Raw genomic sequence first — 12972 nt, 5'->3', positions numbered from 1 at the left:
GAGGCCTCCGGAAATTTCGACCACCTGGGGTTCTTTAACGTGCACTGACATCGCATATATATATATATATATATATATATATATATATATATATATATATATATATATATATATATATATATATATATAGCGATGTATACGCTTCGTTAAAGGAAACATATTTATTCGACTCGACGTTTCGATCGGAAGGCCGATTTTCTTCAGGAGTGATTTTACTTTGTTAATGCATCCCCTTTTTTAGGGGTGGGCACAGAACAGGTAAGTGGGAAACACAAAGCACATAGCAGAAAAATACACATAAAAATTATTAGAGGCAGTGCGACCCACACGAAAAAAAAAGAAAAGGAGAGTGCGACGAATATGTACTCAGTAAGAAAATACAACGTCCAGATACGGCCCCTGCTTTGTTAAGCACCACAGGCTTGCTTATTGAGAGGCGTGTCCAGCTCGGAGGTGCTTGGCAGGTGCATGGCCGTGCAGCAACTTTCGTAGAAAAATGCAGGAACTTGTTCCTTCTCTTGGCCGCGAGGGCAGGGAAAAAAATAAAAAAAATTTAAAAAAATAAAAAAGTTTGACTCTCCAACAGAGAGAGTAGGCAAGAGAAAAAAAGAAAACGAGAAAGCGAAAAGAGCAGAGAAGAAACCTCCTATATATATATACATCATGTTATATACCATACACACAAATGCCATACAAGATATAATGCGTAAGGCAAAAATTATCATATCAGCCAGGCCAGTCTATGCGAAATATCCAGGCCGCTATGAAAACATTATGTGAGAGAATAAACCTCGAAGAAGCCGTTCTGAGAGCGGCTGACAACCAAAGCCGAATACGAACCACAGGCAGTTGGAGTTACTCAAAGAAAAGAAAATAATTAACAAGTTAGGTCCACTATTCTCCTATCCGACGGACAGGTGCTTGAACAAAGCAAGAATGTAGCGTACATCAACCAAAAACAGCACTCGACGTCGTACGTCAAATTTGTCGGCCGTCTGTCAGAATTTCAACAACTACGCCAATACTATTGCCGTCACTTCGAAGTGGCGTGGGGACGACTTAGGATCTGTACTACATACGCAGTTGCAGCGACATCTGTGTCCTACTTATAACAGGAGACGACATCTTGGTGGTGGTTGTAGCTGATGGCGCAGAGAGGAGACGCAGAAGTATCTCCAGTGTTAGCCTTGTTCCTCTCCAGCGTTTCTGCGTCGTCTTCTCTCGTTTTGCGGTTTGTCCGCCTTTATAATGCATGGTTATTTTTTTATTTTTTCGTCGGCCAGGCTGCGGAGGAATACAATGGTTCTCGCGTCAGATCCCGCTACGAAGACGGAGTTGGAAAACCTTTGGAAGCGGCGCATCTATCATTACGGCCACGTCAACACACCAGCCTTTAATGTCAGCGTTACCGATATTGCGGACCTGATTATGAACGCATGGGTACGTTTCGCGTCTGGCATGCTCTTTCTGCCTTCCGAACTCATTGCGCAATCTCTCGCCTTCTTCAAAAGTACATGAGGAGCTTTTCACTCGACGAATATCAGCTATGATTTACTATTTGGCTGTTCTATACTTGCGAAATCCGCCGGCGAAGACATTTGTCTTTAGTTTTTATCTTTTGTTCTCTATAAAGACTCCGATCTGTGTGAGAGTGCTCATTGAGTATTATAACACGATACCCGATCGACAGAGTTCAATTATATTTCTAGAATTAGAAATATGTCAAAGTATTTCTTGTCTCGTGAGTGGCGTATACAGGACATGTTATCAGAACGTGCCCGCACGAACTATCAGTCATGCACTATATGAGTAAACAATAGAATAGTTCATCAAATAACTACCTATTCAGCATGAGTGAATAATTACTCGCCAAGATGTTTAATTAATAATAAACACATTTGTCGGTAATTTATATTGTATCTATAAATTCCTTACATAATTAACATAAATAAATAATTAAATAGTACATTCATGTAGTTACTAGACACTCTAGGAACGGAACCCACGTTTTTGAATGTAGTAGAACCGAGGAAAGCACGAAAACGCGACTTAGCAACGGCACAGACATAAAGAAACGACCACGCAGCAACATAATCGGCAACATTAAAGGAAATGCTATTTCGCAATGCTCTAAACAGACATATTTGCACCCCTGGAATTTTTCTTCCTCCACAGTGTTTCTTTGTTTCTTTAATCAGGGGATAAGTTTTTTGGCTACTGAGCACCGATAGGTGCGTTCGATCCGGGCCGCGGGAGCCACCGCTCCTAGGAGACATTGCAAGAATAGCCGTTTTCTGAGGTTCCGAGGGCCTTTATTAATCCAGATGGGGCAATTGTCCGGAGCCCTCGAACAGCGGACACCTCATAGACCGCACCGCTGCTTTCGGATATAATTGCGCACAACTAATCAATGAACGAAACTGGCCTTCATCTAACTTCGAGAGGCTAACCGGCTAATTGGTTTCATCTTCTACAATACTGCGTATTCTAAGGCAACGTTGAGACAACAGAGTAAATGAGGCGGTTACAGCAAAGGGGTCACATGACTACTCTCAATGTTTCCGCGTATTTATTCCGCAGACTATTGCCTCCTTGATGCTTGACAAGGACATCAACGAGAGACCCGTCTACACAGCAGTCGCGCTGCCAATCATCAACGTAAAAGTTGCAGAGTTCGTCGTCGAGCGGTTGAGGTGAGAGCGAATGGGAATGATCTCGAGCAGACTACACAAACCTGTTGCTTTGAAGACACAGGAAATCTTTCGGTAATCGCTTGCAGTTACGAACACCCTTCTTTATTTAAGCGACATTGTGCTAGCTCTTCCTAGGCTTTTGCTGCGTGCAGAATTCACTGGCTCTGCAGCATACTTTTTTCGTAAAAATGGGCCGAATAAGGTCAGGCATTCTAGATTTTCTCACTCTCTCATTCCCTTATCATTTACGAAATCACTGCTACCGTCCTGGTAAAGGTATGAAAGTTTATAAAACCAGATACTGCTAAGCATATTTAGTGTGATCTACGTCATGTGTGTGTGAGAGGGAAAATAGACTAATGGGAGGAAGGCTCAAGAGGTCGGCCAGCGGCAACAACTACCTGACCTGCTATTCAGCAGTGGGAGAGAGAGGGAAAGAGGGAGTGATAAGGAAGAAGTAGAGCAGAGAGCGAACGTAGTTGGGATGTGGTAATCAAATAAAATCCCGAAATGTTATGTCGATGCAGGACTACACTGGTGGATATCGTGATTGGCTTGGCACACCAGGTGGGCGAGGACAAGAATAACCCCAACTGCCTGATGATGTCTCCATCATACTTGGACAGCCCCAGCCCGGATTACCCATTCTCTCTGGTATGCGCTCGAATTTCAGGGATATCCTTTTTTCCCAGCACAGTGAAGCTGCTCTTGGGTTCGCGTCACTTCCTCCTGACCCTGAACCGGACCGGACTGGTTCTTTTATAATACGCTCTTGCGAGCAAACCAAGTTTTAATTAACCAGGTTTGATGCCTAACGTTCTACGTTTCGCACATGAAATAATTGGCAGAAACCAAACGTCCACCTTACCCGATATCAAGCCTCAAGATAACTGCAAAAGCGGCCACCTTACCTGGCATTCACTTAGTGAGGCACGGCGACCAGAAACGCTGTTGGATGTTCACCTCTGCCAGCGTCTGAATCCCTGCCTTAGTCTTATCAGCAATGTTCGTCCGTAAGAAGGCTTTGCTCAAGGACTGGGGTGTGAGTAGCATGGTGAATGGTAACAGAGCGTATGCAACGTGCGCAGGTTTAAATATTAAGTCAGTAAATAATTAAAAGAATAGAACCACACATTTATGTCTCAGGCAACTGTCGGTGCTTATTACTTGCTTTCCTCTCTTTCGCACGTACTGAACAACGGCACAGCGTCTCTGGCACGAGGTGTTCCAGACTATTGGTGATGCTGAGCTGCCCACGACGCTGGCTATGTCTGTGGGAATTCCACTTCGCCGCTACAAACCTCGCTACCCGAGTCAGTGTTCACAGTTTGACAGCGACACGACTAAACAGTTGATCATGGGCCCGTGCAAGCCGTTCCCTGGACCTCAATTGGCTGGCATCCTGGAGGTAAGATCCGCGGCAATGTAAATTTCCGCAAGTACGCTCGAATAAACATATGTGTACACAAACGCGTAGAAATAAGCTCGAGATAGGGAGTGTTAAAACAGTCCGAGGCATTGATTCATGCAACATCGCTTTGCTGTGTATCGTACGTACGACCTGAGCAGTTTTTTGAGATCATAGGTGTTATTACGGTAAGTGAGGGAATAAGACTTAACGCTGGAAGCCTTTCGGCTGTTTACAGATGGCTGGTTACAGATGGCTGTTTACAGTCCGATGGCAACATTAGAAGTCGCACTGGTGATCTTGTAGCAAGAGAAAAACAGTCGCTTTAAACACAAATTGTGCCGATTTAGTTCTTCAGAATGTTCAGGTTGTCAACAGTATAACTTTTGTTTAAAGTTTTTGAGCGCCCGTTACCCTCTCTGCGATTGTAGTTACTGGTCATTACTTAGGTACGCGTGTGTATTACAAAAACATTTTGTTATGCACTGTTTGTGTCATATATCTCATCGCGGGTTTTAATTATTCGTTGGTCAACTAGCCTCCGCTATTACCTTGAAATATTTGCACAAAATAGCTTAAATTTCCACATCATTACAAGCCTTTCTAGGTAATTATTCTGGTCAATAAAACATTACCATATTACACCTGATGCTTACGAAAGTATCCATGCTCAACATTCTTGGACATCGACAACCTGTAACATCTTTTGGTGGCTTCCTCCTGGGCGCATTTCATGTCTAACCGCGTCTTTTCATTTAAACACGCAATCGCATTACCTTAGTAAAAAAAATTACTTTTGAGAAAGCAGATAGTGTTCGCCTTTCACGTTACATATTTCCAAAACCGCTACTTTATTTTAGGAGAAAAGCAAAATTTTATAACATTTTTCTGTGCTCTGAAGCATTCTTGTAAAATTCAGATGAGGTGCCCACAAAAACTGTCTCATAGAGTATACCCAGTATACCGAGGAAGGTCGAAAGAATTTTATAAAATCCTTCAAAATAAATTGACTAACTGAGGGATAGTGCTTTGCACGTGGCTCTGCTGATTACCATGCGAACCCTGCCCCAAAGAAATGCGGGTGATCTCTGCGCAGGTTTGCCAGTCGCGTACGCCTTGGGAAGGGCATTTCTCGTGGGACGCTGACACCTCCAGCGAATTCTATTTCGATAAGAGCGCGTGCTGGCTGTACATAAACGACGGATCGGGGTCACTCAGACACAAGGTGAGGTTGGCTTCATCCTAAGGTTGGTTTCCTCCACTTCCGACGAGCGCAGCTATTAGCTCGGCCTGCCCTCCCAAGCAGCGCAGGTAATCCGGTAAACATTGGACATGTATTGGCAGAAGCTGGTCCCACAAAAGACCAGAGTGAAACTATCCATTTACAATATTAGCCCGATTAGCTGTCCTTCTTGGGCTACTACTCGTTTTTATGGAGCGCCAAGAGCAGTGCAAAAGTGAAGAAATATGCAGGAGAGTGCACAAAACAGGCGCCGTTGTCCTCTATTTTTTTAAGCACTTACCTCTCACTTGGTAGCAACTTTTATCCTTTTTATTCTTTTCCCACGGCTCCTTGTTTTCTTTCAGCGGTGCGCACAGATGGCAAGGGTATGCTCGGGAATTCGTAATCTTCGTATGCAGGCAGCTAGCTGAACCTATTTGGTCTGTAGCCACTGTGTTACAGTCCCGTTAAGTTTTTTTTTTGCACGCTCCTGAGGAAAGCCTACGTTAGTGTAGTCAGTCTTCTGTCATATGCTTATATGAAGCGCACCGCTCCGTCGATCACACGGGCTAAAAAACGACAGACTCGCCCATGAAGACGGACAAAAGCCAAAAAAAAAGATTTGTATTTCTATTCAGGTTTGAAAGGAGTCCGAACGCTTCACGGCTTTCATGAACAATGTTTTTCTTTACCCATATCTTGCCTCCAAGCTTCCGGACTGTGGAGTATTCTCAGTATGATTAAGTAACGGGGTTAAGGATTGGTTAAAGACCGGGAGGCGGGGGTGGCGGGTGCTAGTGAATCTAGTCGAACTGCATGCCGGCGCAAGTGGCCAGCAGTGTGACATACATGCATAGAAATGACGGAAGAGTCAATTCGAAGCCCCGATCAAATCACTGGCTTCACCTGGTCTGCTTAGGCTGGCTACGGGTATATACCCACCCGTCTTGTTATAAAAGACTGCTCCTTTATTGGTGCCTCAGGTACATCCGAATTGACATATTGAGTACAAAAAAAAACACGTGCCATTTTAGGCCCTTCACAAAGCGACTCAGGCTATGAGGGACTCCGTAGTGAAGGGCTCCGGAAATTTCGACCACCTGGGGTCAGTTTCACGTTAAAGAACTCCAGGTGGCCCAAATTTCTGGAGCACTTCAATACGTCGTCCCTCATAGCCTCAGTCGCTTTGGGACGTTAAACACCCATAAACCAAACCAATTTTTCCCACATTTTAAAGTAACGGGCGTAAGGCGCGCGTACCTAACCTTGGGATCCGTTTATTTCGCTCTGTTTTCGGTTCTTGTGGGTTTTACTCCTCCCTGCTTATTCGCAGGCCGAATGATGCCAAACAAGGAACGGTGGCCTAAGCTATCCAGATGTCCCGAATATCTCCTCGTTATCTTGCACGTATGGTTTGGTTTTGGTTTTATCGGGTTTAACGTCCCAAAGCGACTAAGGCTATGAGAGACGCCGTAGTGGAGGGCTCCGGAAATTTCGACCACCTGGGGTCAGTTTCACGTTAAAGAAATCCAGGTGGCCCAAATTTCTGGAGCACTTCAATACGTCGTCCCTCATAGCCTCAGTCGCTTTGGGACGTTAAACACCCATAAACCAAACCAATTTTTCCCACATTTTAAAGTAACGGGCGTAAGGCGCGCGTACCTAACCTTGGGATCCGTTTATTTCGCTCTGTTTTCGGTTCTTGTGGGTTTTACTCCTCCCTGCTTATTCGCAGGCCGAATGATGTCAAACAAGGAACGGTGGCCTAAGCTATCCAGATGTCCCGAATATCTCCTCGTTATCTTGCACGTATGGTTTGGTTTTGGTTTTATCGGGTTTAACGTCCCAAAGCGACTAAGGCTATGAGAGACGCCGTAGTGGAGGGCTCCGGAAATTTCGACCACCTAGGGTTCTGTAACGTGCACTGACATCGCACAGTACACGGGCCTCTAGAATTTCTCCTCCAAAGAAATTCAACCGCCGCGGCCGGGATCGAACCCGCGTCTTTCGGGACAGCAGCCGAGCACCATAGCCACTGAGCCACCGCGGCGGCCTTGCACGTATGGATCCACATAATGCAACACAAGATGGGGAACTTGGTTCACATAAGCAAGCGGGCCTATTGGAACAGGTTCAGTTGTCAATCGGCAGTTTCGCATGTTATGTTTCGATTGTCTTAAAGCCTACCTGGTAATATGTTTTCGGAATAGGGAGTTACCTCAACATCTGTTATGTCAAATTGACTCCGACTGTAGCTTGACATCAGCGGCATTGGGGCCAGAAGCATAGGTCAGGTCCGTATATTTCCTGCCAGAAGTGAGGCTTTCTTATCAAAAATCCCGTGATTATAACCCTACGTCGGAGAGAACATAACGTGGCTTTAGCTGCAAATTCCAAATTCTCCCGCGCACGTCCGCGGCACTATCGTTTGCAAGCAGACACGCGAAGGTCTTTTTAGAGCGAGAGCTGTACTTTTGGTGGTGCAACTTCCGATTTCGATGTGGATGAGACAATGACCTTCAATGCCTCACAAGGTCAAACGAACTTAACTGCGTGGTGGTATGGCCAAAGCTAAGGTAGTACGATCACGTGATCACATGACCGACCATTGGGCATCTGACCTTGACCTTTGACCTTGACCCTTGACCTTGGCAATTGGTATGATGCAGTGGGCACCTCATCGACAGTGGCCTTCAATGCCTCATAGGGACAAACAGAACTTAACTGTATGGTGGTATGAACCAAGTTATGGTATTATGACCAAGTGATCATATGACTATGACCATTGGTGCCTCACCTTGACATCTGACCTTGACCTTGACATTTGATTTGATACAATGGAGTCCATGCTTGAAAGAGATCTCGCTCTTGTCGCTTGGTTCAAGCCACGTTGAACGCCAGGCATTTTGAAGCTGTTTGTATAATCCCGGAGCTTACTCCGATTGCTGCAAAGGCACTGCCATGTGGATCTATTTGCAATAGTGACATGTGTCTTAGCGTTCCAAGCCGAGTACCACGATCATGAATATCTTTTTTCTTCTACGTTAACAGCTATGTTATATCAAGCAGAACTACACGTCTCTCAAGTACATCATAGCCGCCATGGACATTGACTACTCGGACCCGGGGTTCTACAAGCTGCGCTGGCTCCAGAGTCTAATCACGTTTTTCCAAGACCTCTACACTGTGCCGGATATGATAATGTACTGCCATATGTTAGATTACCATCCAGCATGTCATAGATACGGTTGATGATTGTTGAGAAGCCCCAGCATCACTGAGCAAAGGAGAATTCTTCGCAGCAAACCGTCTTCTTACCTTCACAACTTTTCAAAGATTTACTGTGCTGACAAAAAAAAATGAGTATGGAACAGATTAGAGAGCACACAAGGGAGAAGATTGTTGGTATTAGTTGTCCGCACTGGACGATTACACTATCTCCCTTTGGCTCTTTCTCGGTTTCAATGTGATCACATTTTATATTGTGTCACCCTGAGTCATCTGGCATGAGATGGCGTTCCCCATATCACACATAGTTCCGTCATCTGGCATGAGATGCCGTTCCCCATATCACACATAGTTCCGTCATCTGGCATGAGATGCCGTTCCCCATATCACACATAGCTCCGAAAGAGTGAGTTTCAAATAAAGTTGAAAGTTAGGGCTCCATGTTGTCTTTTGCCTTCTTCACTGTCCGCTTCCGCTAGGACCGTGCCTTTTAGTGGAGCTGAAATCTCCCAGCCCGTGACCGTTGCAATAAAACTGAGGAATTAGAGTTTATTTGTGCACTCTTGTACTGTGGCATGTGTCTTTGCATTGTGTAGTGCAGACAATTTTCGCTGTTCTAGGTGGTAAAATAGACCGGCAGTCGTCTTTTGGGACTTTCTATGGGAGATATCAGATCCTCGATAGTGTCTGCAACTGCAGCTGCACAGAGCATATTGTACTGTCTGGTAAGCGAAGTTTCTCGACAAATTCAAACTCATATTCGCGCCGGAGCAAGCCATTCATGCAACACTTGCTGTAAATCCAGTGTGTGGCAAATTTCTTTAAATGGACTAAAACTGACGGAAATAGAATTTGCATTTCTAAATGCAGTGCACAAGCTGCCGCGGTCATTAAAAACGTGCAAAGTTTTAAATATGCGTGCAACTATGTGCTACGTGCAGTCTTCGCCAAAAGTAACCCGGCACAGGTGGTTTGTTTCTTAGCCTCGTAGCGAAGCATTCATGGCAGCCATTAAAGGAGCCCAGAAACACAATCTTAGTTAACTGTTTTGCCTGTTGATTGCATACAGTGAGTTATAATGGTGCTATTAGCGTCGGTAATACCGCGTATATTCCGTTGTTTAATATCTTAATGTCCTCCCAAAAACAACTTCATGGCTCTGATGGTGTCGCCACACAGTGGCGGGTTTTTAGCAGCGGATATTACATCACCTGGCGCGAGCTTGATGATCGGACAAACAGTAAATATACTGCAAATTGTGTGAATAAATAGACACACATTTTGCACCTGTCTGCGTTTTATATTAGATCAACAAAACAACTTGTTTGTCTTAGAGGAAAGCCCTGCAAAGCAAGTAAAATAAAAATACACCACCATGGGCGCTCTGGCATGGAAACGACGCTGCCAGTCTCAGAAAAAACGAGTTACAGGGAGCAGGCAACCATGGAGTACAAACTTCCGCGACGTGCTCTGGCTGGCTGTTTTGATTGGTTGCGCCAGGTGCCGTCATTGGGAGAGCGAAATAGGAGTGGGAAGCCCCGCCAAAATCGAGTTGAGGGCAGCGTTTTGTTTGCTTGTATTTTGAAATTTCTCCACTGAATAACTCCCGTTCCTGTGCATCGATTCCTGTAATTCTTTTTAAGTCAGCATCTGTGTGACATAAAGAACCCACCTGAAGTATAGCCGGCATCCCCCCAAGCAGTGTTTCGCAGCCCCTTTAAGCCCTGATTCTGTGTAAAGTGTGAAGAAGCCCTTGCCCTCATGTTCTGACACCTTTCGGTCTTTAGGGCTGCCTTGAAGGCTCCGTTATGCGGTTGAGAAGCAAAAACCTGTTGCTCGGTTACTTTTTGCAATGGGGGTAGGTACAAGAACGTGGCAAAGACTTATCGCACAATGTCTTGTACTTCCACTCAGAATTGGGTTAGAATGAATGAATGATTGAATCAATGAATGGTGTTAAAACATATGTTGGACGTAAAGAACAAGAAAGTCACTTCCAACGCACTTTTGGAGCAGGCCGTATCGGCAGGTCATGATATCTGCTGGGAAGGGACTTCTATCATCGCCAAAGAAAACTGGCTTCCACGCCAGTATCTCGAGTCCGTGGTGATTCAGACTACTGAAAAAAGAGTTAATCTTAACGCCGGAAACCTCCCGCTAACATACGCAAGATGCTTGGGACGATTATTGAAGCGCATTTAAGCTCCGCTCTTCTAGAATAAATTTCAGTGAACAAGGCTTTCGTATGGAAGCCGATACGTCTTCTCTTTTTCCGGTCTCAGCTTCTTTTTTTCTCTTGAAATGAATTTTTGAATTGCGTTCTGGGATCGTAATAATGCAATAGAAAAATTTAGCTTGATATTTTTCACAAGTGATATGAATTGTAAACTAAGATCAAACTCAAATAACAAAATTAAATTCCATAGAAAGCTTCGCAAGATATTGCTGCATTGAATGCAAGGACACAGGCGAGGAAACACAGGAAAAAATCACGATAGGTGCTGCTTAAACACAGTGTCAGACCAAAGTAAATTTTTCCTCTTTAGCATTCGCGTTTATTGAACTAGCGGTGCAGCGGGGTGCTTAGTAGGGCACAGAGGGTCAGTCAGCCCTAGGAGCGCCGAATCCGTGCCGTCCATTCCCGGTTACCGCGGCGCATATTCCTTAAATAGCGCGAACAGAAGCCACGCCATGAAAGCGCTATTTCGCCTTCGCTCCACGCAAGGTATCGTGCCACAGCCCCGCGCCCTCTTCAAAGAGACACGCCGTAGTAGGGCTGAAGCGAAGGCTAAAGCCTGGCCTGTAGCAAATCGATACTTTCACCTCCCAAGTGACCACCTCACACAGACTGCATGAACCGGAGGTGGTAATAACGCTCCCTCACCGTGCCCGCAGCTCAGCCGAGAGGCACGGGTGGTGACGACGCACCTTGGGAAGTATTTTAGAGCGACAGCTCCATTCCTCGGGGCACAATTAACGACTCCGATGTTGCTGAGGTATTGACCTTCAGTGCCTCACTAGGTCAAACCGAACTTAACTGCGTAGTGGTTATAACCCAATCTATGGTAGTATGACTACGGGATCATATGACAGATCACTGGGTATCTTACCTTGACCTTTGACCTTCACATTTGATTTTAGACAGTGGACACCATGTCAGTCAACAATGAGATTCAATGTCTCACAAGGTCATCAGAACTTAACTTCATGGTGGTATGGTCTAAGCTATGGTACTATGAACACGTGATAATATAACTATGATCATTGTGTGCGTGATCTTCACCTCTGAACTTGACCCTTCACCTTGACATTTGATTTGCTTAACAGAGCTTTCACTCGTATAACTAGGTTCAAGCCGCGTTGAGCCCCAGGCATCTTTTTTTATCTAAAATACAGTAGGTGCGCTCCCAGAGCCTGCCTACTTCCCCTCTCTCCCCATGTCATAGCCGTGCTTAATTCCGAGCGGCAAGAGGTGTTTCTGCGTGTCTGCTCTTCAAACTAATATTTCCGAGCATAAACGCCATATATGTTGAGAGGAATGCGTTAGCACGTGGGCACCGATCTCGTAAGTGCACTGACCTTTGCCGTAGGAGTGAAAACTGTAGGGTCTGCTCGCGGGCAAGTCAAATCTCGCGCCGCTCACCGCGGGTAGCCTCGGACCCCTTCTTCCCGAGTGGGGGGGCGGGGGGAGCGAGGCTGGGAGAAAGCCTCTATAAGGCGACACCGGGAAGGCTCGCGCTCTCTCGCTCTCGGACCAGCCCTGCAAAAGGACCACCTGACCCAGCTGCCACGACGACGACCGGCCCCCCTGATGTGAGAATAAACCGTTTGTACAAAGTCCTGCCTCGAGTGACTGCCTGTGCGTCCCCGCGCAGAGGAATCGCCCACAAATAATGGCGCCCAGCGTGCGGCTTTAATTAACACCTTGTGGACGATTTCTCTGCCGATTTTGGGATGTGCAGCCAGACTCGTGGCAGGCCCTCTTTGTTCGGGGCCACGCCGGACCGATAGGGTTAAGGAGCGGGTCAGGCGGAATGTTCGCGGGGTAGCGACTTGTGTAGTGTTGTAAATTTGTTAGGGATTTTGTGTTATTTATGTAGTTTTCGGGCGTTTTCTGTTGTGTATTTCCGTGTGTTTGTAGATATATTGTTGTGTATATGAATATTCTTGTTGCCATGAGCAGTTAGCCGGTGCGGCCGGACAGTTAGCGCGAACTATGCCTCCCAGAAAGGATGTTTCAGCCACGGCTTTGGATGGCGGGGCAGCCGGTAGTGAGACGGCCGCCGCGTCGGCCGTAATGGGGCAGGTGACTGAGATGTTTGCCGCATTAGCCCGTCAGCTCGGTTCGGTGGCTGGCGCCAACCAGGCCGCAGCATCGGTAGCATCGGCGACAGCATCGCGCCCGCGGATAAATATGGAGG

At 46.0% G+C, this 12972-nt stretch overlaps 1 protein-coding gene across 1 annotated transcript in view; it reads left to right on the top strand.

The window, feature by feature from the left end:
• The window catches only part of LOC149328160 (uncharacterized), a 53247-nt gene extending 44672 nt beyond the window's left edge, over positions 1-8575 (top strand). Inside the window, exons 5-10 of the mRNA XM_089561504.1 lie at positions 1284-1440; positions 2581-2693; positions 3221-3347; positions 3901-4101; positions 5198-5326; positions 8375-8575. Coding sequence (XP_089417630.1) covers positions 1284-1440; positions 2581-2693; positions 3221-3347; positions 3901-4101; positions 5198-5326; positions 8375-8575 — 928 coding nt within the window. The remainder of the gene's footprint in view (positions 1-1283; positions 1441-2580; positions 2694-3220; positions 3348-3900; positions 4102-5197; positions 5327-8374) is intronic.
• The last annotated feature ends 4397 nt before the right edge of the window (positions 8576-12972 follow it).

The sequence above is a fragment of the Amblyomma mixtum genome, chromosome 9 (genome assembly GCF_055824585.1).
Source record: "Amblyomma mixtum isolate Tamu chromosome 9, ASM5582458v1, whole genome shotgun sequence".
Taxonomy (NCBI): Eukaryota; Metazoa; Arthropoda; class Arachnida; order Ixodida; family Ixodidae; genus Amblyomma; species Amblyomma mixtum.
Note: the sequence above shows the minus strand (reverse complement) of the source record. Positions and strands in the feature narration are given on the sequence as shown.